The sequence below is a fragment of the Dendrobates tinctorius genome, unplaced genomic scaffold (assembly GCF_039654945.1).
Source record: "Dendrobates tinctorius isolate UK_male_01 unplaced genomic scaffold, ASM3965494v1 ptg000066l, whole genome shotgun sequence".
NCBI classification, from domain to species: domain Eukaryota; kingdom Metazoa; phylum Chordata; class Amphibia; order Anura; family Dendrobatidae; genus Dendrobates; species Dendrobates tinctorius.
This window is the reverse complement of record NW_027361734.1, coordinates 3,050,300-3,076,039: the sequence shown is the minus strand read 5'-3', so window position 1 is coordinate 3,076,039 and position 25,740 is coordinate 3,050,300. Positions and strand designations below refer to the sequence as shown.

The window sequence follows — 25,740 nt, the reverse complement described above, 5'->3', positions numbered from 1 at the left end:
TGCCTGTGAGATGGAAGCTGGAGCTGAGAGGAACCTGTAGATGTGTCAGGTATAATAACCCACAGCACTGCAGTGAGATCAGAGGAGCAGAGAGCGGCCATCACACATCATACCAGTAATGCGTCCATTAATTTAAAATAAGCTCTGTGGGCATTTTCTCCTGCAGATCAGAGCCCGGTCCATAGTCCTGAACTGCTAATTTACATAATGAGAGAAATGTGGATTTCTCTGGAATTAGACATAAGATCACAGATATTAAGGTATCATTTTATTCAACTTCTTCTGACTTGTGTGCCCATATAGATGACATAGGATGGTTGATAATACTAATCGATGGCTTTTGTGTGCAAATATGTTTCTAACAGTTTTTACTGTGAATTGTTTTCCTTGTAGTCAGATAAAACATGGCTTTTATTAAGTTATGGGCCTCATTTGTCAGAACCAAGGAAAGGAAAAATTAGTCTTGTTGCCCATAGCAACCAAACTTACTGCAAATTTCAAGGGACTTTGTCAGCACAGAATGACTGTTCATACCAAGTACAGGCACTCGGTGCTCCTTTACGGGGCCAAACATTTGAGTTCACCTTCCCACCTGCTTGGTTTAAATCTATCTCCGCCCTTCTCTGGCCCTATATCACCAGAGCTGTCAATCAAAGAAGAGGGGGGTAGACATTGAGGGAAAACAAGCAGGTGTATACTTAATGATTGGCCCCTCCATGAAGCACCGAGCGGCAGGACTTAAGCCCCCTTCTCGCATAGTGAGATCGCTAGCGATATCGCTAAAGTGTCATTGATTTTGTGACGCAACAGAAATATCGCTAGCGATCTCGCTACATGCGACACGTACCTGCGACCGGCCCCCCCCCCTGCTGGATATCGCTGATCGCGCTCAAATGTCCTGGGCCTCTTTTCCCTCGTTGGCGTCCCGCTGGCACCGACTAGCGACGCATGGACGCAGGCGGAAGTCATCATCATCGCTGCGGTGTGACAGGTGAGAGCGAGCGCCGATGGATCACTTATCGCTGCTGCATCGCTGATGAGATCTGCGACCATTTAGCGATGCACCAGCGATCCTGACCCGGTCGTATCATTGTCGGGATCGCTGGTGCATCGCTAAATGTAACGGGACCCTTAGTTTGAACATTCATTCTGTCCTGAGGAAAGTCCCATTAATCTTTTATAGCAATTTAAGAGCAGAAAGCTGAGCTGTGATTGGCTGATGGGGGCCACAAGTCCATGAATAGCTCACATTTGCTGGGTTGCAACGTTAGAACATGCATATGAAGAAAGTGCATCAGTTATGCATATTAAGCGGCTTAAATAGTGTATTTTTGGAGTGTCCAAAAAGCTGCATGCATTTATGTGAAATGTTTCCTTCAGCTCCCATTTTCCCCACAGAGGCCTAATGAGTGTCCTTTTGGTTCAGTTATTGTGAAATATGTCGGTATTAGTGATGAGCGATCAAGCTCAAATAAAGCGTTGGTATACCTTTTTTGTGATGTATGGAATAGTAGTGTCTGATGTGCTATTCCATACAGCAATATCCACTAATAAAAGTTTACCGCTTTATATATATTGTGTTGAGACATAACTTGAAATTGTGACATTTCTCTTTAACAACAAGATAACTGTATAACTATATATTTAACTTACGACAATTATATATTTTTTCCTGGCAGGTTAAAGAGAACCTTTTGTCCTGTAAGATGCTCCTTCATTGCAAGCGTGATGAGCTAAGAAAGCTGTGGATTGAGGGTATTGAACACAAGCATGTCTTGAACCTTCTGGATGAAATTGAGAATATCAAGCAGGTGCCCCAGAAACTGGAGCAATGTATGGCTAGTAAACACTACCTAAATGCCACTGACATGCTGGTAAGTACTGGGATCTATCTTATTACAAAATTTTTCATTTGAGGCTTTTTTAAAATAAGATATTGACAAGCTGCAAATGTCTTTAAAGGGAGTCTGTCACCCCATTTTTCGACTATCAGCTGCCGGCACCGCCATCAGGGGCTTATATACAGCATTCTGTAATGCTGTAGATAAGCCCCCGATGTAACCTGAAAGAGAAGAAAAATGAGTTATATTATACTCACCCTGGGGCGGTCCGTGTCCGGTTTGGTCCAATGGGTGTCGCGGTCTGGTCCGGCGCCTCCCATCTTCTAACGGTGACGTCCTCTTCTTTGCTTCTCGTCGTGGCTCCTGCGCAGGTGCACTGCTCTGCCCTGTTGAGGGCAGAGCAGAGTCCTGCAGTGCGCAGGCGCCAGACCTCTCTGACCTTTCCCGGCGCCTGCCGGCAGATGATACTACTCTCCCATCAGCGGCCCCTGTTATCAGTGACACCAGACATAGCCAGGTGGGAGCAGTAGTCTCATCGGGCTAAGCCTGCTTCACTGCTGCGGGTTACAGTCAGCTGCGGAATCACGCTGACATCTGACAGCATGATCCCACAGCGCTGTGACCGACAGTACCGGCGGTAGTGTTACCGCATACACACACACCCATACACACCTGCAGACACACGCACACACAGACATCCGCACTCCGCCGCGTACTGAATACAAAAATACAGAGAAGAAAAAAAATTGAGGCGGAGTATATTCATTAGGGTAGATGCACACACTGTCTTTTCTTTGATTTTGTTTGTTTCCATGGCCAGTGTGAACATGCTTTTACATCATGCATGTTATTCAAGTTATACTCCTGCTCTTTTTTTTTTTTTTCCTGTATTTTTGTATTCAGTACAAATAAGGTGTGGCCCCCTTTTCACTGAGCTGGGCAGTTCATATATAGTCCCTCCAAAGCTGGGTGTCCGGTTGGGACCCGGTGACTTTCTGCCACTATTCACACTAAGGGTGGCTTCACATTAGCGTTTCAGGGCACAGCGACGGCCTGCGCACGGCCGTCGCTAAGCCCCGCCCCCTGCCGCGCCTCCTCCGGTAGCTCCGCCTGCGGGCTCATGACGCTGCATGCATCCTGTGTCCCCTATCTTTATCACTGGGGATGCAGGCCATGTGCAGTATGTGTTTGGCGACGCATGCGTCCTTTTGACAGTGCGCCGAGCGCAACCAAATTGCAACAGGTTGCGTTTGGCGCTGGTCGGCGCACCGTCAAAAGGATGCATGCGCCGCCAAACGCATATTGCGCACGGCCTGCGTCCCCAGTGATGCAGGACGCATGCAGCATCATGCGCCCGTAGGTGGAGCTACCGGAGGAGGCGCGGCAAGGGCGGGGCTTAGCGGCTGCGGTGCGCATGCCGTCGCTGCGCCCTGAAACGCTAATGTGAAACCACCCTAAGTAGGTTTTAACATTAGAGAGTGTAGGTACTGTCCCATTGGAGTACACCTTGTCGCTGTGGGACAGCTTAATGCTTTTTTTTATCATAATCAGTGTTTACTAAGTACCCTATGTTAATTATTTAATGCACTTGCTTTTTTACTTATTTATTTTCATTAGCTTATATGCACACATTGTCTTTTCTTTGTTTTTTTTCTTTCCATGGCCAGTGTGAACATGCCTTTACATCATGCATGTTGTTCAAGTTATTTTTTCCTCTTGACATTACCCCATAGATTATGTGGGATTAAGGTCAGGTGAATTTGCTGGCCAATCAATTACAGTGATACTGTTGTTTTTAAACCAGGTATTGATACTATTGGCAGTGTGGTGCCAAGTCCTGCTGGAGAATGAAATTTCCATCTCCATAAAGCTTGTCGGCAGAGGGAAGCATGAAATGCTCTAAAATTTCCTGGTAAACGGTTGCGCTGACTTTGGTCTTGACAAAACACAGTTGACCTACACCAGCAGATGACATGGCTCCCCAAACCATCACTGATTGTGGAAACTTCACACTAGACCTCAAGCACCTTGGATTGTGTGCATCTCCACTCTTCCTCCAGACTCTGGGACCTTGATTTCAAAATGAAATGCAAAATTTTAAAAACACAAAAAAAGGGGTCACACTGACGCTCAAAGCCCTGTTAGATCCTTCAATCCTGAGCTGCTGGCAACACAACAAGAATAGTGCCAGGGCTTGTCAGTGAATAAAACTAAAAGTGAAGCCACGCTTAGGATCAGTATTACCACACACCTTGTACAAGTATATGAACAACTATACTATATATATGCAGTGTAAGTTACATCAATCGAGAGTAAATGCCCTCTAGCTAAGGAAGAATAACCATAGCATGTCAAGCAATTTCCGAAATAGCCAGAAGTATCAACATCAGTAGGACCATTTGTCACCAAACTATGTCTGCAAATAAACACCTCTTTGTATGCAAACAAACAAATGAGCAACTATGTTACATCAATGCAGTGTAAGTTGTATAGATTAAAAGTCCATGCACTCTGGCTCAGGGGGAAGAAAAGGTTACCATACCATAATTATCCATTCATAGAATGCCCAAATGTCAGTGAAATCCTTTGACCCTGAACTAGGTCCACATGTGAATGTCTCTAGATAGTAGGCAGATCACTAGAGGAACCCTAGAGGAACCCCAAGCACTAAGGGATGCGCACGGCCGCCGTGAAGCTCCGCCCACGGCTGCACCTCCGGTCAGCTCCGCCTATGGGCGCATGACGCTGCATGCGACCTGCATACCCTATCTTTAACATTGAGTACACAGGCCGTGCGCAGGTATGCGTTTGCCGGCGCATGCGTCCTTTTGACGGTGTGCCGTGTGCACCAAAATGCAGCACGGTGCATTTGGTGCAGGTCGGCGCACCGTCAAAAGGACGCATGCGCCGGCAAATCCATACCTGCGCATGGCCTGCGTACCCAATGCTAAAGATAGGGGTACGCAGGTTGCATGCAACATCATGCGCCCATAGGCGGAGCTGACCGGAGGAGGTGCAGCTGTGGGCGGAGCTTCACAGCGGCCGTGCGCATCCCTCCGCAGCTCCAGGAAACACTAGTGTGAAAGTAGCCTAAGTGCAGCTGCTGTCTCACCTGTACCTGGACGTTACAACGCTCTGCAACGTGGTAGTGCTCCGTGATGTGCCCGATTGGGTGCATTTGCCTGGGTTTCCGAGGCTGAGGCGGCATGATGGTGTAGCGTTATGCCGCTGGAGCGCAGAGCAGGGCCAGGGAAGCACCGTCCGGAAGTGTCCCTGGATGCCGCGCGAGAAATTAAAAAAAAACAAACAAAAAAAAACTGATAAGCTCCTCCCACGTGTGACGTCACTGGGTAAGGAGCGCAAAGTAGTCAGAATGATGCCGAAAGTTGCAGGGGGGCCAACCAACGCATTTCAAAGAGCCTTGCTCTTCTTCATCAGGGTTATGGCTCCCCAGCATCAACCCCCTGCCCAGGATGTATCAATGCTCCACCCTCTTCTGAAACATATAAAACACCCCGCAGGGTTGTCTGTATCAGTATACCTGCTAAAGCCAGCCAGGCAGGCATTCACAAATCAATCTACTTAATCCACTTTCTGTTCTTATCATCATAACTAGTATATACAGTATAGTTTATCTCAAAATTCAGATTAATGGTCCTGTGTGTTATAAATGCTCCAACAGGGTCTAGGTGGATTAAGGAAGAGGAAGGGCCAAAGAACTGCGTAAAAGATTAATGACGGTTATAAATAGGATAAAATTAAGAATAAAATCACCTTTGTTGTCATTCATTAAGAAAGAGAAAAATGGACAAAAAATTTAACGTGGAACATAAAAATGTCCCTCAACAAATACATGAAATTTAAAAATAACTGTGATTATTATGAGATGGTTGGGTATACCCCTCAAACTTCACCTTACAAAGAAAAAAAAATTATTATTTTTTTTAGGTGGGAAGGAACACACTCATATCTCCAAACCCTCCTTATGGATACTCAATGAGGTGTTCCTTAAGGATGATTAAAATGCAAATAGCTCAAGTTCCTGATTCAGGCCCTTCGGGGCCAAATTGTCCAAGGTAAATATCCAGTGCGTTTCTGCTCTAGACATTCATTTGTTAAAATCTCCCCCTCGTGGGTTGTGATAAACTGTCTGGTTACCAGTAAACATAACCCCCGCAATGGACTTATGTTCTTCACTAAAGTGACGAGATAGGGGTTGCCCCGTAAAGCCCCTCTGAATATTCTTAAAATGTTCCTTAATTCTCACCATAAGGCACTGCTTAGTGTACCCCACATATAGTTTCTTGCATGGGCATTGCACCAAATATGACACCTTTCGATAAACACAAGATTTTTTTCTTTGATACTGAATTACTTCGTCCCGCTGGAATCAGTAAATTTACATTGTCGTACTTTTTCAAAAGAAGTATGCATGCAGCCATAACATGTCCTGCAGGGTACAAAATCTATGTTGGGTTCTGCAGATTTTCTATTAATGTTCTTTGTGTTGGCTTTGATGCCTATGGCCAATTTAGTGGTAGGGACATTGAAATAGCCTAATGATCGAGCTTTTTTAAAGACGAATTTCGGAAAAGCTGGCAAATGTTCCCTCACAAGTTTATCTTTTTGTAGAACTGGCCAATGATTTTTAATGATCTTATTAAACTGTTTATATCCAGTATGAAACTAGGTAATAAATGGTAATTGGCCTATTGATCCTTAGTAGTTGGATGTTCTGTGGGTTTGGGCTTGCTTGTGTTTACCAGCGTGCTTCTCGGAACTCCTTCTGTTTTCTTTTTTGCTTGTTCAAGCAAAGGTTTCGGATAGCCTTTATTGAGGAACTGTTGTGATAAATGATCAGCTTCTTTATGGTAGTCAATAACCTTAGTGCAATTACGTCTAATGCGTGTAAATTGAGTTTTCTCTAGTCACCTTCCACGACAGCCACATCGGAGGTTGCCTTCGCCGCTCTAATAGGGGACAGGAATACAAAGAGGTTAAATACCCCTCCCTTTCCTGCAACCACCAGTGTTTTCTTGTCCACTATGGGGCATGAAGAGGTTTCCAATGGTGCTGCTGTGGCCGGCGATCGGGAGCACTCCACGTTACCTATCACAGATGCCGGGCAGCCGAGGTCTTGGGCGCTTGCTCTCCTCCGGTGGCTGCTCTCGTCTTCTTGTACATCAAGGGACTCTGGACCCTCCCACCTCTCCTGCGCCTCCTCTGGGGGTAAAGCGGGGCAGTGATGTGCACGTCGGGGGCCTCCAGTAGCTCCTCGGCTTCCCTCTTCCCCTGTGCTGCTGTCTCCTGGGAGCGCGCGTTGGCCGGTGGTGGCGCACCTCCACTTCCCGGTCATCTCTGTGTGCTCCACACTGGGGTGCACGTCACTTCCGGTCTGCTCCTATGCGTTCCACGGTGGAACACACGCACGCACCGGCCGGCACTTTGCTCCTGGGACCGGCGGTCACATCTTGGGGCGTTCCTGAGGTGGTTCCCCCCTCCACTGGGCCAAAGGGTGGAGGAGGAGTACAGATTATGCTGGACCCTCGATTTTTTTAAATCCGGGTGAGGAGTCACCAGGTGAGTTATCCTGTCTGACGTGACTGTGGACAGACCGACATGGACGGTGACAAGCCCTCTTTTTCTGCGTCTGCGGAGCCCAGCGTACCCCCTCCTACTGTAAGTAGCAGGCGTCGGCACCGGCTCTCCAGCGTTTGTTCCCTCAGTGCCTTAGTATACCTTCTCTTTCTCTTATAGGGAGACAAGTTCCCTGACCATAAGAGGACCAGCGCAAATGTAGAATGTGTGCTGCCAGACTCCCTTCTTCATATGGGAAGAAGCTCTGCCAGTCCTGTACGGATGAGGTCTTACGCGCCGAGCAGCCCTCTCTCCTGGATAGCATTAGATCCCTCATAGAACAGGAAGTCCAGACCTCCATGGCTGCCTTCTCCCAGATCCCGGTACCACAACCACCTCCCTCTAGGAAGAGGAAAAAAACTCCGGTGGAATCGGACTCCGGCGAGATTCAGTCCTCGGGTTCGGATGACGCTTGGGAGAATGTGGGTTCCACCTCCACTTACTACCCCTACATTAGGGAACAAAGAATACTATTTTAGTTCCGAGGATATAGGTGAACTGATCAGTATGGTTAGAGGCACCATGGGGGTGGAGAAGGAAGAAGTGAAATACACAGTACAGGATGAAATGTTTTGGGGTCTGAAGCCCAAAGATCAAAAGGGGTTTCATGTACACGAAAATGTACAAAATCTGATCCTCCACAAATGGGTTCTCCCCGAAAAAGGCCTTAATGTACCCTCAAAACTAAAAATAAACCTTTCCCCCTGGATGGCGATAGCTCCTTATGGGAAACCTCAAAGGTGGATGTGCAGGTGTCCAGGGTATCTAAGAAAACAACCCTCTCTTTTGAGGACTCTTCCCAGCTCAAAGATCCTATGGATCGTAAAATAGAGAGCCTATTAAGGAAGTCCTGGGACACCTCTACAAATCTACTGAAAACCAATATAGTCTCCACATGCATGGCCAGATCCCTATTCCTCTGGTTACGCACACTTGAGGATCATCTGACTCCGGGCACCTCGAGAGAGGACATACTTGACTCCCTACCCCTACTGCAGAAAGCAACGGGGTTCCTAGCCAATGCTTCCGCCGAGTCGGTCCGGGTAGCCGCAAAAGCAGCGGTCCTCTCCAACTCTTCTAGGAGAGTGCCTTGGTTAAAATCTTGGGGGGGCGACATTACCTCCAAATTATCTGCCATCCCATTCCAGGGCCACTATGTGTTTGGGCCTGTCCTGGATGACATCCTGGACAAGGCCTCGGACAAGAAGAAATCTCTCCCAGAGCACAAGAATCCTAAGAGACTTTTTTTCATCCACCCCGTGACCAACCCTCACAGAGAGAGTATAGGAGGAAAGGCAAAACAGGGAGATGGAGTTATCCCAAAGGAGGCAAGGGCAAGAACATACTTGTCTCTAACCAACAACAGACCACACACAAGCAATGATGGCGCACCGGTCGGGGGTCGACTCTTACTCTTCTTCACCCAGTGGCAGTCCATCTCCACGAAATCAATGGGTCCTCCGTACCTTACGACATGGACTAAAAATAGAGTTCGAGAATCTTCCCCCGCAGTGCTTAAGGGTGACCTCCCTACAATCCCCACATCTCCAAGACTCCTTATTAAAGGACCTACAAAATCTGCTTCGGTCGAAGGTAGTTTCACGGGTTCCAAAACAGGAAGAAGGACACGACCATTAGTCACGTCTTTTCCTGGTAACGAAACCATCGGGGAAAAACAGGATCATTATAAACCTGAAGCCATTAAACGAATCGGTCTGGTACAGGCGATTCAAGATGGAATCAATCAGTTCCGCAATCCCGCTCATCGGACACATTTGGGTGATGGCAACAGTGGATCTGAGGGATGCATACTACCATGTGCCAATCCATCCAGAGCACAGGAAATTCCTCGGATTCGCAGTCTCTCAGGGCCAACAAGTCAGCCATTTCCAATTCAACGTCCTACCCTTCGGCATCTCATCACCACCGCTGATCTTTACCAAAATCATGGCGGAAGCAGTAATGTTCATCCGGCGCCAGGGGATATGCATTATCCCATACCTGGACGATTTTCTCATCACTGCACCATCTATCCCACGTCTGAAGGTAGACGTGGCGAATGTCCTGGAGATGCTAAAATCCCTGGGTTGGATCCCGAACCTATAGAAGTCAGAAATCCATCCCTCCACCAAGAGAAAGTTCCTAGGGATTCTTTTGGATTCAAAGAAAAGAACATCCTTTCTACACAGAGATCGTCAAGTTGACCTTGTCCGCAGAATAAACAGATTCAAGGACCAGAGGGCATCGACCCTCAGAGAATTGATGTCTATTCTAGGATCTCTGACCGCATCTATCCAGGCGGTCTCTCGGGATCAGGCCCATACACGTTTCCTACAAACCCACGGGCTTCTGCTTTCCAGAAGATGACAGATTCCGTTGACCCAAAGAATTTCCCTCCCTGGTCATGTAAAATCGGCCCTGAGGTGGTGGGTGAATTACCGAAACCTTCAGCTGGGATCAGCTTCCCCTGAAAACACTCCGCTCAGATGCCAGCTAACGTGGTTGGGGGGCAGTAGTAGAGGGATCCTACTTTCAAGGATGATGGCCACCAAGCATCAGCACCAGTTCCTCAAACTGGAGATAACTGAAGGCTGTAGAAGAGGCCTTAAAAGCGTCATCATCGCTTATCCAAAACCACCATGTCCGCGTCTACTCGGACAACATGACCACAGTGGCCTATCTCTGGCACCAGGGAGGTACGAAGTATGCCGGTCTGAAGGTGATAGCAGCCAGGATTTTTTCCTGGGCAGAGGAAAACCTACTATCAATCACAGCGGTACATCTGAATGGGTCAGACAACACCCAGGCAGACTTCCTCAGCCGGAAAGACACCCATCCAGGAGAGTGGTGTCTGGACCAAGCAGTTTTTTCATCCTTAACCTCAAGATGGGGGACTCCAGAGGTGGACCTGTTTGCCAACAGGCACAATGCGAAAGCAGAGACATTCTTCTCCTTCTACCACACGGACAGGGCTCAAGGAATAGATACCTTCACCCAACTATGGAATTTCAACCTCGCTTATGCCTTTCCACCCATACCCATGCTGGCAAGGACGTTACAGAAATTACAGACAGACAGGGTCCCTACAATTCTAATCGCCTCTCTGTGGCCTGAAAGAAACTGGTACAGTGCCCTACTGGACATGGCTCAGTAAGGCTTCTACCTCAAAAAGTCGACCTTCACCAAGGTCCTCTGCTACACCCGGACCTTCACAAACTGAACCTGGCAGCTTGGTTACTGAAGCCGAAATCCTGAGATCCAAACGATTCTCGGATAAAGTAATCCAAACCCTCCAGAAAAGCAGAATGCCAATAACCAATGCCATCTATGCCAAGGTTTGAAACGGTTTACGTCCTGGTGTTCCCCAAACACCCCTGATCCCTTCCATCCCAATATAGCACAGGTCTTAGACTTTTTACAAAATAGTCTAGAAATGGGCCTTACTCCCAGCACACTGAAAGTGCAAGTATCAGCTCTTAGCACCTTTTTTGATCTTGACTTGGCTAGCCACTGCTGGATCAAACGTTTTATGTCATCGGCATCCAGGATTCGCCCTAAACTCCATAGTCAGGTGTCTCCTTGAGATCTCAACATTGTGCTCCACAGCCTAACCCATGATCCATATGAGCCCTTAGAATCCATGACCATAAAGAACTTAACTCATAAAACTGTCTTCTTAGTCGCAGTCACTACAGCTAGACGTACAGTGACTTGTGAAAGTATTCAGCCCCCTGGAACTTTTCAGCCTTTTCCCACATATCATGCTTCAAAAATAAAGACACCAAATGTAAATTTTTTGTGAAGAATCAACAACAAGTGGGACACAATTGTGAAGTTGAATGAAATTTATTGGTTATTTTAAATTTTTGTGGAAATTCAAAAACTGAAAAGTGGGGCGTGCAATATTATTCGTCCCCTTTAACTTAATAATTTGTTGCGCCACCTTTTGCTGCGATTACCTCTGCAAGACACTTGGGGTATGTCTCTATTAGTTTTGTACATCGAGAGACTGAAATTCTTGCCCATTCTTCCTTGGCAAACAGCTTGAGCTCAGTTAGGTTTGATAGAGATCGTTTGCAAACAGCAGTTTTCAGCTCTTTCCACAGATTCTCGATTGGATTCAGGTCTGGACTTTGACTTGGCCATTCTAACACCTGGATACGTTTATTTGTGAACCATTCCATTGTAGATTTTGCTTTATGTTTGGGATCATTGTCTTGTTGGAAGACAAATCTCCGTCCCAGTCTCAGGTCTTTTTCAGACTCCAACAGGTTTTCTTCAAGAATGGTCCTGTATTTGGCTCCATCCATCGTCCCATCAATTTTAACCACCTTCCCTGTCCCTGCTGAAGAAAAGCAGGTCCAAACCATGATGCTACCACCACCATGTTTGACAGTGGGGATGGTGTGTTCAGAGTGATGAGCTGTGTTGCCTTTACGCCAAACATATCGTTTGGCATTGTTGCCAAAATATTCGATTTTGGTTTCATCTGACCAGAGCACCTTCTTCCACATGTTCGGTGTTTCTCCCAGGTGGCTCGTTGCAAACTTTAAACAGCACTTTTTAGGGATATCTTTGAGAAATGGCTTTCTTCTTGCCACTCTTCCATAAAGGCCAGATTTGTGCAGTGTACGACTGATTGTTGTCCTATGGACAGTCTGTCCCACCTCAGCTGTAGATATTTGCAGTTCATCCAGAGTGATCATGGGCCTCTTGGCTGCATCTCTGATCAATGTTCTCCTTGTTTGAGATGAAAGTTTAGAGGGATGATTTGCAGTGGTGTGATGCTCCTTCCATTTCAATATGATCACTTGCACAGTGCTCCTTGGGATGTTTAAAGTTTTGGAAATCATTCTGTATCAAAATCCGGCTTTAAACCTCTCCACAACACTATCACGGACCTGCCTGTTGTGTTCCTTTGTCTTCATGATGCTCTCTGTGCTTCAAACAGAACCCTGAGACTATCACAGAGCAGGTGCATTTATACGGAGACTTGATTACACACAGGTAGATTATATTTATCATCATTAGTCATTTAGGACAACATTGGATCATTCAGAGATCCACAATGAACTTCTGGAGTGAGTTTGCTGCACTGAAAGTAAAGGGGTCGAATAATATTGCACGCCCCACTTTTCAGTTTTTGCATTTCCATAAAAATTTTAAATAACCAATAAATTTCGTTCAACTTCACAATTGTGTTCCACTTGTTGTTGATTCTTCACCAAAAATTTACGTTTGGTATCTCTATGTTTGAAGCATGGTATGTGGGGAAAAGGTTGAAAAGATCCAGTGGGCCGAATACTTTTGCAAGGCACTGTATAGGAGAATTACAGGCCCTGTCAATACAAGAACCTTACCTCACAATCACTGCAGATAGTATTATCTTGAGATTAGATCACTCTTTTCTACCTAAAGTGGTCTCAAATTTCCATAGGGATCAGGATATTGTGCCCAGGCCCTTCCAACCCTAAAGAAGAGACCTTCCACACTCTCGACGTTCGCAGAGTGGTCCTATTTTACCTACAGCAGACTGAAGCCTGGCTGATTGACCAGAATCTATTCATCCAGTTCTCAGGACGAAGTAAAAGCAAGAAGGCGGCAAAAAAACACGATTGCGAACTGAATCAGACAGTCTATTTGCCTGACCTACTCATCACAGAAGCTGGACCCACCAGCTTCACTGAAGGCACATTCTACCCGTGCGATAGCAACATCATGGGCAGAAAGGGGGAATGCTTCTTCAGAGCAGATATGCAGAGCCGCCACCTGGTCGTCTATTCACACGTGCACCAGACATTACAGGCTAAATTTCAGTAGGGATTTAACATTTGGCAGACAAGTTCTGCAGGCCGTGATCCCTCCCTAGAGAAATTAGCTGTTGGTAATACTCCGATGTGGCTGTCGTGGAAGGTGACTGGAGAAAATAGAATTAGTCTTACCGGTAATTCGGTTTCTAGGAACCTTCCACGACAGCACTAATTTCCCTCCCTGTCTGATGTTCTTATTGGATGACTCCTGCACTTTGGTGGTAACTATTCATACTAGTGTCCAGGAAAACACTGGTGGTTGCAGGAAGGGGAACGGTATTTAACCTCTTTGTGTTCCTGTCCCCTATTAGGGCGGGGAAGACAACCTCCGATGTGGCTGTCGTGGAAGGTTCCTAGAAATCGAATTACCGGTAAGACTAATTCTGTTTTTGGGATATTTATTAACCATGCAGGGAGGTGGCAGCTTGTTAAATGAATAAAGCTATTTGAATCTACTTCCTTATGGAAACATCTAGTCAATAGTTGATCATTCTCCACAAAGATATTGAGATCCAGAAAGTTGATATTAGTGGTACTAGTTATGGGGGTGAATTCCAAACCATAGTCATTCTTATTCAGACCGGTCAAAAACAATTGGAGGTCCCCTTGTGTCCCTTCCCAAATAAAAAACACGTCGTCAATGAAGCGATGCCATAGAACCAAACCCTTATGGAGGTGCCCGGCTTTGAGTACGTACGACTCCTCCTATTTAGCTACGTAAAGATTAGAGTAGCATGGGGCAAACCGCGTCCCCATGGCAGTACCCCATCTCTGTAAAAAGAATTGATCTTCATATAAGAAATAATTATGATCTAAAATGAATTTTATACATTCTTGGATGAATCCAACTTGCGTCGGAGTATAAATTCCCAATAGTTCAGGTAATAACCTGCCGCCGATCAGCCTTTTTCCTGATTGATGACCGTATATAAAGATTTAATATCTAATGTGCCAAAAATATACTTGGTGCAGATATCGCTTGAATTATTGGCACTTGCAGTACATGTCGGCCGGGGGAGTGATATCAGGAGTGGAGTAACAGCTGACAACGGCAGTTTCGCGCTGTTGCGCTCTTGAGGCAATGACTCCAGAGCTACCATGGGGCAGCAGTCTTCCCCATGTTTGTGGAGCCTACTGAAACAGACTAAGAGACCTTTTTGAATGCTTAGGATGCCTTTGCAGGTGTATTTTGTTAATTATTCTAATTTACTGAGATAATGACTTTTGGGTTTTCATTGGCTGTAAGCCATAATCATCAACATTAACAGAAATAAACACTTGAAATAGATGTCTCTGTTTGTAATGACTCTATATAACTATGAGTTTCACTTTGTGTATTGAAGAACTGAAATAAATTAAGTTTTTGATGATGTTGAAAGTTTGTGAGAAGTACCTCTACACCTCAAAAAATATCTCTAGAATTTGACCATTTCTTACCTTTGACTTGGCAAAACTTGATTACTGTTGCTCTTAGGTGACATGAGTGCACGAGTGATCAATGTGGGGAGTGAAGGAAAGATCGTAGTCAAATATAACCCCAAGATAGAGGCGTGCTGCTGAAGAGTAATGGTAGAGCTACTTACGGAAATGGCAATATAGGGTTTGTGAATGTTGGTAGAGGGAGGAAAAACAAGGAGTTCAGTTTTTGACTGATTCCGTCTTAGAGGGATGTTAGAGACGGCAGAAAGACAATCACTGGTATTTTGTAGTAATTTCCCAAATTTTTGCCAAATTTCATTTTTTTTTTTTCACAAATTAATGCAAGTCATGTTGAAGAAATGATACCACTATTATAAAGTACAATTTGTGACAAAACAAAAGGCTCAGAATCCGTGGAATAATTGGGTGTTGTCCGCATATAGATTAAGGGTCTCAAACACACATGCTGTCCCCGAGGCTCCATTATATGGGCTTGGAGATGATTTGACAATCACTGCCCTATCCGGATCTCTGCACCACATTACCAGTACCAGCCACCGGAAAACAGGAAGAGGAGGCAGCAAAAAATACAGTGAAGTTGCTGTCAGAATTATGAGAAGAACTAAGAAAGAGCAGTACCCCTGAGCCCGAGTGGAGCATAGTGAGGAGGAGCTGCTGATTTACAGTGTTGAATGCTGCGGCAAGATCAGAAGAATCAGCAGGGAGATTGAGCTGTTAGTAGATTAGAAGAGACTTTAGTAAGGGCAGTTTCAGTAAAGTGTAAAAAGTAGAAACAGGATTGTAAAGGGTCAAGACAAGCGTTTTCTGAGAGATAACCGATTAGGAAGTGGACCAAATGTTCCAGAAGTTTCAAAATGAATAGGAGATTTGAGACAGGTGTGTAGTGGGCAGAGCAGTTCTGGTGGAGGGATGGTTTTGATTAAGTAATAACTATATGCTGCCATGTTTGAAGGGAAAGATGCCAAATGAGAGAAGCTAAATATTTTAGTTAGGTGAATGGTGACAGTAGTGGAGAATGACGGAAGAAGATGCGAGGTAATAGTGTCGAGAAGATACAAAGAACCTGGTAACTTCTTCTGTGACCGGCTCAAAGACCGAAAGTGAGCTAGATGAAGTGCAGGAGGGGAGCTAATGCATGATATTTGAAGATTTTGTCTGATTTGGTCAATCTTTTCTTTGAAATAGTTGGTCCCATCGTTAGCACTGAGGTTGATAGTTGGGGCTTGCACTCTTGGACTGAGGAGGGAATGTAAAAATTGTCAGTCGTTTAGGATTGTTGGATAATGAGGGTGTTGAAGTAGGGTTGTCTGGAGAGGGAAATGGCAGAATTGTATGTTTTAAGCATAAACTTATTATAGATGAAATCTTGGGCCAGATAGAATTCTCCACAGGCTTTGTGTCTGTAGCACCGCTGGAGAGAATGAGATTGCAGTTTTTCATTATGATGTTTCAGTGAGGAATCAGCACATGAGTGTGAGAAGATGTCGGCCAATAATGACTGTATATGCTTCATCAGTTTCTGGGATTTAAAGGGAACATGTCTAGAATGTTGTATATAAGTTCCCAATGCGGTCTGCATAAGACACAAAATAGCGGTGTGTGCACACGTTGCGCATTATTTTCCGCACGTGTTGGCAGAAACCGTAGGTTGATTTCTATAATTTGTCCAGTGGATTTGATGCAGAATGAGAGAGAGAGAAAGAAAAAAAAAAAAAAACTGCACAGAAATTTCCACACCATGAGCATGGCTACTTTGGGTTGGTATATTACATAAAATCCAAAGAAAATGCATTCAGGTTTGTAGGGGTAGTGTAAAAAAATGTGGAAAAGTTCCCCAATGCACACAAACTCACTAATATACAGTGGGGAAAAAAAGTATTTAGTCAGTCAGCAATAGTGCAAGTTCCACCACTTAAAAAGATGAGAGGCGTCTGTAATTTACATCATAGGTAGACCTCAACTATGGGAGACAAACTGAGAAAAAAAAATCCAGAAAATCACATTGTCTGGTTTTTTTTTTCCTTTTATTTGCATATTATGGTGGAAAATAAGTATTTGGTCAGAAACAAAATTTCATCTCAATACTTTGTGATATATCCTTTGTTGGCAATGACAGAGGTCAAACGTTTTCTGTAAGTCTTCACAAGGTTGCCACACACTGTTGTTGGTATGTTGGCCCATTCTTCCATGCAGATCTCCTCTAGAGCAGTGATGTTTTTGGCTTTTCGCTTGGCAACACGGACTTTCAACTCCCTCCAAAGGTTTTCTATTGGGTTGAGATCTGGAGACTGGCTAGGCCACTCCAGGACCTTGAAATGCTTCTTACGAAGCCACTCCTTCGTTGCCCTGGCGGTGTGCTTTGGATCATTGTCATGTTGAAAGACCCAGCCACGTTTCATCTTCAATGCCCTTGCTGATGGAAGGAGGTTTGCACTCAAAATCTCACGATACATGGCCCCATTCATTCTTTCATGTACCCGGATCAGTCGTCCTGGCCCCTTTGCAGAGAAACAGCCCCAAAGCATGATGTTTCCACCACCATGCTTTACAGTAGGTATGGTGTTTGATGGATGCAACTCAGTATTCTTTTTCCTCCAAACACGACAAGTTGTGTTTCTACCAAACAGTTCCAGTTTGGTTTCATCAGACCATAGGACATTCTCCCAAAACTCCTCTGGATCATCCAAATGCTCTCTAGCAAACTTCAGACGGGCCCGGACATGTACAGGCTTAAGCAGTGGGACACGTCTGGCACTGCAGGATCTGAGTCCATGGTGGCGTAGTGTGTTACTTATGGTAGGCCTTGTTACATTGGTCCCAGCTCTCTGCAGTTCATTCACTAGGTCCCCCCGCGTGGTTCTGGGATTTTTGCTCACCGTTCTTGTGATCATTCTGACCCCACGGGGTGGGATTTTGCGTGGAGCACCAGATCGAGGGAGATTATCAGTGGTCTTGTATGTCTTCCATTTTCTAATTATTGCTCCCACAGTTGATTTCTTCACTCCAAGCTGGTTGGCTATTGCAGATTCAGTCTTCCCAGCCTGGTGCAGGGCTACAATTTTGTTTCTGGTGTCCTTTGACAGCTCTTTGGTCTTCACCATAGTGGAGTTTGGAGTCAGACTGTTTGAGGGTGTGCACAGGTGTCTTTTTATACTGATAACAAGTTTAAACAGGTGCCATTACTACAGGTAATGAGTGGAGGAAAGAGGAGACTCTTAAAGAAGAAGTTACAGGTCTGTGAGAGCCAGAAATCTTGATTGCTTGTTTCTGACCAAATACTTATTTTCCACCATAATATGCAAATAAAATGAAAAAAAACAGACAATGTGATTTTCTGGATTTTTTTTTCTCAGTTTGTCTCCCATAGTTGAGGTCTACCTATGATGTAAATTACAGACGCCTCTCATCTTTTTAAGTGGTGGAACTTGCACTATTGCTGACTGACTAAATACTTTTTTTCCCCACTGTGTATGCATGTGTGTGTGTATATATATATATATATATATATATATATATATATATATATATATATATATACTGTGCATAAACCTAACTTAACAGACTGGCTTACATATATTTAGCTATTGAACCCGTTCTACGCCCGCGTGGCGAGCATTTTTATTGGTACATTTATACAGTGCCCATTCTTGATCAAAGCTGCGCAATCTCTTGATGCTGGTACATGGCTGTGTGTAAGGGTTAAAGGTTTGTGTAGCAGAAGTAAAGTCCTATGATGTACACCTCTGGAAGGCAGCCGGCACACTAAGGCTTAACTGGGTTCATTAATTGACACAACTCTCAAGTTTGCTGCATCACCTTTGGCGCAGTCATCTCTTTATATTCAGTTCACATTAATTGAAGTAATTTTGCCACTGAAGCGTGTTTCAGACCTCTGCATTTAAATTGAAATTTTAATTCCCTTATTGTCTGCGCGAGACGGCTGAAGATGGCTTGTTGCAGGTTTCATTATCACTCGGAACACTCCAGCTGCTGCTTCTAATGTACAATGACTGATTAATGCCAGGAAGAATTATTAAAAGAAGAATGGCAGCTTTTTCCCAGTTGGATGGGGTAAACATGAAGTAGTATTTTGACAGCTTTATGGAGCTGGTTTTACCCTCCGTCTGCTGCAGTTCAATGAAATTATAGCAGACATTCAGTTTTATGTGCAAACTATTACGAGAGGCAGAAGCAAACAAAGGTAGTGTTTTGTGAGTCCAGCTTTTGTGAGTTTCTAGCAGGCTGCTAAGGATCCACAGAGGATTTTTAACAGAATATAAGTGATTTTAATAGAATTTTCTTGTCTTATAAATTCATGGCATATTGCTTTTGTGATGCCAAAAATGTCTAAATGTTGGGGGCACTAGGTTTTGAAGACTTGGAAAAATAAAATCACTGTTCCTCCTTCATTGTTTTGGAGGGCTCTGCTGCGCTTGGTACTGGAGGGCTCTGCTGCGCCTGGTACTGGAGGGCTCTGCTGCGCCTGGTACTGGAGGGCTCTGCTGCGCCTGGTACTGGAGGGCTCTGCTGCGCCTGGTACTGGAGGGCTCTGCTGCGCCTGGTACTGGAGGGCTCTGCTGCGCCTGGTACTGGAGGGCTCTGCTGCGCCTGGTACTGGAGGGCTCTGCTGCGCCTGGTACTGGAGGGCTCTGCTGCGCCTGGTACTGGAGGGCTCTGCTGCGCCTGGTACTGGAGGGCTCTGCTGCCCCTGGTACTGGAGGGCTCTGCTGCGCAATCCAATTCACGTGAATGGGACCATGCTCACCCACTGCAGCATTGTACAGGTATTTACCAGAGTGCTGCGGTCCCTTCTCTCCTAAGTGTATATTCCCATGATCAGGAACTTGCTGCATGTTTGATCCTGCGTATTTATGCAGCGTCAAACCTGTAGTGGCCAGCTGTGACAGCATAGTGTATGGGATTTCTAGAAATCCCATGTCCACTATGCGTGCATAATCACCTGTGGATCACCGCGGACACTGACATGCAGCGCGTCTATCAAGACCGCAGCATGTCAATTTATCTTGCGGAGACGCTAGTCTTTGTAACAAAATTTACATCAATGGAATGTATTGAATGTGGTAAATCAGCACGGTTCGGTGAACACAGAGAATTCACCCGAGTTCAATAGAAGGCAGCACCTTTTATGCCGCAAAAATACCCTACGTCCAAAGCGCTGGTAGTTCCATATCATGGGCACCCGGCCTTATTGTTCCTTGTGATATTGATAGATTTTTTTTTTAATATTGATTTCTGCATAAAAGCGGTATTCTTGATTTATACTATATGTGGTAACAATAAAACAAAAAATAAAACAAATTTGTTAAATGTTGGAAGTCTGTCTAACTTTTAATTTACCATTTGGCCAACGATATTATGAGACGCTGCTTGCACTTGGTTATCAGGCAGCAGGCTGACTCTCTTATTCTGGGAGATGCTTTTATGCAGTCCGGTGGACCTTGTTTGTTTTTCTGTAGTGAGCTCTGTGGTTTTTGCTACTCCAGTATTTTACAGTTACAGTACTGATTTCTGTAATATACAATTAAAATGGTTGTCTGGCAACAAGGTACAATTCTGCAGTCATTCTTTGTGACTGGAAGAGGCTTGTGAATCCTAACATTGCACACTGCGTGCTATGCGGATTTTCCAGTGCCAGCGCCTGGAATAGTTATATGACTGCAGGTATGAGATCTGCTTACTTCCGGCCACATTCTGACTAGACGCATTTAGCTTCGCTCAATACACTTACCTTGAGTGAGGCCACACCCCATCTAGTCCGCACATGACCAAATGTATGGAAATAACGTACTTGAGGTCACGTGTCCACTGCTCACACCACCGGTAACAGAAAATTCTCACAGCGCAATCTGTGAGGATTTCCAAGTCTGCAGTCATAGTGACTTTAGAATTGTACCCTAATGCAGGACAACCCCTTTAACCTCTTCCCGATATTTACAGTTATGTATGTAATGATTGGGAAGGACTTGCTGACCAATGCAGTACATGTACTTCATGGCGATCCCCTGCACACATGGGACTGTGCGCCAGCGTTTTCCACCGGATGTCAGCTGATTCTGACAGCTGACACCCGGCTCTCCGTGCTGGGGAGCGGTGGCCGCACCGCTCCCGGCACTTTAACCTTCTAAAGTCTTCAGTCGTTGTGATTGCAGCATTTAGCCAGCAGGCAGTGGGGAAGAAAGCCCCTCTGCCCTTGGATCGGAGACCCTGTGATATCATCGCGGGGTCCCAATCGTTGCCATGGTGACCCGATGTCGTCATGACGACATTCGGGTCACCAGGCACTAGCAAGTTAGTTAGATTATGCACATCATGCTGCTGCATTGCTATACCTTATCACTGCGATCAGACTGCAGAAAGTGAAAGTCCCATAGTGGGAATAAGTAGGAAAGTTAAAAAAAAAAGTGAAAAAAGTTGTCAAATATATATATTTTTTAAATCACATAATTAAAAAAAAATTGTACCCATAAATATTAACATCCCGAACTATAAAACTGTCCCACTAGTTAACCCCTTTAGTGAACACTGTAAAAAAAAAAAAAATAAACAAGGCAAAAAAAGATGCATTATCATACCGCCTAACAAAAAGTGGAATAAAAGGTGATCAAAAAGACTAATTTGAATAAAGATTGCATAGCTGACACCATCATCTTGTCCCGCAAAAATCAAGCTGCCATACAGCTCCAATAGCCGAAAAATAAGTTAATGCTCAGAATAAACTGATGCAAAAATATTTTTTTCTGGAAAATAGTTTTGTGTAAAAAGCGCCAAAACATAAAAAACTATACATATGGGGTATCGCTGTAATCCTACTGACACGAAGAATAAAGCTTCCTTATCAATTTTACCACACATGGAACAGCATTAAAAAAGAAAAAAAAAACAACAATTTCTGAATTGTTGGTTTGTTTGTTCTGTCTCCCAAAAATCGGACTAGAAAGCCCGAAAATGGTGCCAATAAAAACATCAACTTGTCTTGCAAAAAAACAAGCCCTCACATGACTGTCAGCAGAAATATGGAAAAATTATAGCTCTCAAAATATGGTGATGCAAAAAACTAGTTTTTGAAAACAAAGAAAGCGTCTTTTAGTGTGTGACAACAGTCAAACCAAAAAAGCCGATATAAATCTGGTATCGCTGTAATGCACTGACCCGAAGAATAAAGTTGTCTAATCACTTATACCACACCAGGAACAGCGTAAAAAATAAATCCAATTCTTCACATACTGTCTATTTTCATTCTGCCTCCCAAAGATTGCAGGAAGGCTCAGCTCACATTTATCTTGCGTTCTTTGCTGAGTACTTACACTGGGGTTTCTGTGTAAATCTCTGAAATATGGGATTTAGACGGAACCCCTGGCAGGAGATGACCTATAATGAGGCAGGTGGAGGCACTGTGGGCGCCGTCTGACCTGTGATCTGGCGATGTTTTCTCTTTTTATTAGGGGTACATAAAATGCCGTCTGCCACAGTTTTTTGCACCTCTGAAAAAAGTACACCGCTGAACAGAGGCCTGTCGGAGTCCAGAGTAACTCTGCTACCTCCTTATAGTGAATGGATCCCTCAGGAGTTTCATCTGAATCACATCACTCAGAGGTTTATATGGAATCCGTGATGTAAGTGCTCATCGTAGAGTGCCGGATAAATGTGATCATAAATGTTACGTAAAATGTTCCCAATAAAAGCTTCAACTCAATCCACAAAAAAAGCAAGTCACTATTCAAGTCTGTCATGTGAAATATAGGGGGTTTCCATATTACTGGTAGCACAAAGGTTCTGTGAAAGCTAAATGGCCCTCGCCCCCCAAGAGAAATCAAGCAAATTCTGTGTTCCCAAATTCAAATGCTCCTTCCCTTCCAAGCCCTGCTGTTCTTCCAAACAGTAGTTTTACCCCACATATCGGGTATCGTCGTACTTCGGAGAAATTGCACAACAAATTGTACAGTGCAATTTCTCATGTTACTCTTGTGAAAATGCAAAATTTGGGGGTAAAAACATTTTTGTGGGGGAAAATGTGATTTTTTTTTTTTTTTATTTTATTTTCACAGCTCAACGTTATAAATTTCTGTGAAGCATCTCGGGATTCAAAGTGTTCGGCCCCCTGGAACTTTTCAACCTTTTCCCACATATCATGTTTCAAGCATAAAGATACCAAATGTAAATTTTTGTTGAAGAATCAACAAGTGGAACACAATTGTGAAGTTGAATGAAATTTGTTGGTTATTTTACATTTTTGTGGAAATTCAAAAACTGAAAAGTGGGGCGTGCAATATTATTCGGCCCCTTTAACTTAATATTTTGTTGCACCACCTTTGGCTGCGATTACAGCTGGAAGTCGCTTGGGGTATGTCTCTATCGTTTTGTACATCGAGAGACTGAAATTCTTGCCCATTCTTCCTTGGCAAACAGCTCGAGCTCAGTGAGGTTTGATGGAGATCGTTTGTAAACAGCAGTTTTCAGCTCTTTCCACAGATTCTCAATTGGATTCAGGTCTGGACTTTGACTTGGCCAGTCTAACACCTGGATACGTTTATTTGTGAACCATTCCATTGTCGATTTTGCTTTATGTTTGGGATCATTGTCTTGTTGGAAGACACATCTCCGTCCCAGTCTCAGGTCTTTTGCAGACTCCAACAGGTTTTCTTCAAGAATGGTTCTGTATTTGGCTCCATCCATCTTCCCATCAATTTTAACCATCTTCCCTGTCCCTGCTGAAGAAAAGCAGGCCCAAACCATGATGCTGCCACCACCATATTTGACAGTGAGGATGGTGTGTTCAGGGTGATGAGCTGTGTTGCCTTTACCCCAAACATATCGTTTGGCATTGTTGCCAAAAAGTTTGATTTTGGTTTCATCTGACCAGAGCACCTTTTTCCACATGTTTGGTGTGTCTCCCAGGTGGCTTGTTGCAAACTTTAAACAACACTTTTTATGGATATCTTTGAGAAATGGCTTTCTTCTTGCCACTCTTCCATAAAGGCCAGATTTGTGCAGTGTACGACTAATTGTTGCGCTATGGACAGACTGTCCCACCTCAGCTGTAGATCTCTGTAGTTCATCCAGAGTGATCATGGGCCTCTTGGCTGCATCTCTGATCATCTGATCAGTCTTCTCCTTGTTTGAGATGAAAGTTTAGAGGGACGGCCGGCAGCGGTATGATACTCCTTCCCTTTCAATATGATCGCTTGCACAGTGCTGCTTGGGATGTTTAAAGTTTTGGAAATAATTTTGTATCCAAATCCGGCTATAAACTTCTCCACAACAGTATCACGGACCTGCCTGATGTGTTCCTTGGTCTTCATAATCCTCTGTGCTTGAAATAGATCCCTGAGACTATAACAGAGCAGCTGCATTTATACGGAGACTTGATTACACACAGGTGGATTATATTTATCATCATTAGTCATTTAGGACAACATTGGATCATTCAGAGATCCACAATGAACGTCTGGAGTGAGGTTCCTGCACTGAAAGTAAAGGGGCCGAATAATATTGCAAGCCCCACTTTTCAGTTTTTGACTTTCCACAAAAATTTAAAATAACCTATACATTTTGTTCAACTTCACAATTGTGTCCCACTTGTTGTTGATTCTTCACCAAAATTTACATTTGGTATCCATTATGTTTGAAACATGATATGTGGGAAAAGGTTGAAAAGTTCCAGGGGGCCGAATACTTTTGCAAGGCACTGTAGATAAGTTCCATGAGGGGTCTAGTTTCCAAAATGGTGTCACTTGTGGCCGGTTTCCACTGTTTAGACACATCAGGGGCTCTCCAAACACAACATGGCGTCCGCTGATTAATCCTGCAAATTTTAGGCTGCGTTCACACGTTGCGGTTTTTTCACGTTTTCGCAGCAGTTTTTAACGCTCGATTTTGCCGTGAAAACGCAAAAAAACAGCATCCCATGCAATCCTATGGGATTCCGCAAAGCTGTGCTAATGCTGCTGATTTTCCCGCGGCGGAATCGCATCGCGGAAAAATACGCAGCATGCTCATTAATTTTGCAGGATCGCGGCGATTCTGCACCCATAGGATTGGCTGTGCCTACCATGCGAAAAGTAAGCAGAACATTTGCGGATGGTACCCACGGTCCGCAGGAGAGGAGACTGTCCTCCAAGCTCTGAGTACCATTGTCCCTGTAAAAAATAGAAGTGAAATTAAAAAATTGTCATATTCTCACCTTCCTATGTCCCTCGCAGCGTCACCAGGCTTCAGCGATACTTCCGGCAGGTCCCGTTCCCAGTGATGCATTGCGGCAATGACCTTTGAACTTGCGGTCTCGTGATACCGTAGCGAGACCGCGACGTCATCAAAGGTCATTGCCGCAATGCATCACTGGGAACGGGAGTTGCCGGCAGCATTGCGATGATCGGGAACACTGCGCTGGACGCCGGAAGGTGAGAAAAACACAATGTTTTATTTTTTTTTATTATTTTTAACATTAGATCTTTATACTACTGATGCCGCATAGGCAGCCTCAATAGTAAAAAGTTGGTCACACTCGTCAAACACTATGTTTGACAAGTGTGACCAACCTGTCAATCAGTTCTCCAAGCGATGCTACAGATCGCTTGGAAAACGCTAGTGTTCTGCAAGCTAATTGCGCTTGCAAATCGCTAGTTTTTCCACGGGGAAATCTCAGGAATTTAAAATGCGGTTTTTCCGTGGAATGGAATTCCGGAATTCCCGTGGTAACTTGCGCGGGAATTCCATAACGTATGCACATAGCCTTACATTCAAAAAGTCAAGTGACTCTCCTTCCCTTCCAAGCCTTGCTGTGTGCCCAAACAGTGATTTTTCCCATACATAAGGGGTATCGGCATGCTCAGGGAAAATTGTACAACAAATTTAGGGGTCCACGTTTTCCTTTTACCCTTGTGCAAATAAAAAGAATTGTGACTAAAGTTAAATTTTAGTGAAAGTTAAATGTTCATTTTTTTCCCTCCACATTCCAAAAATTCCTGTGAAGCACCTGAAGGGTAAATAAACTT

General features: G+C 44.5%; 1 protein-coding gene across 3 annotated transcripts in view; it reads left to right on the top strand.

Moving 5' to 3' along the window:
• EXOC4 (exocyst complex component 4) overlaps positions 1 to 25,740 on the top strand; it is a 685,438-nt gene that overhangs the window by 42,397 nt on the left and 617,301 nt on the right. For all 3 annotated transcript variants that reach the window (XR_012233307.1, XM_073580982.1, XM_073580983.1), the window contains exon 3: positions 1,680 to 1,874. Coding sequence is in view for 2 of the 3 variants with exons in the window: in XM_073580982.1 (XP_073437083.1) it covers positions 1,680 to 1,874 (195 nt within the window). In the remaining variant the exon portion in view is untranslated. The remainder of the gene's footprint in view (positions 1 to 1,679; positions 1,875 to 25,740) is intronic.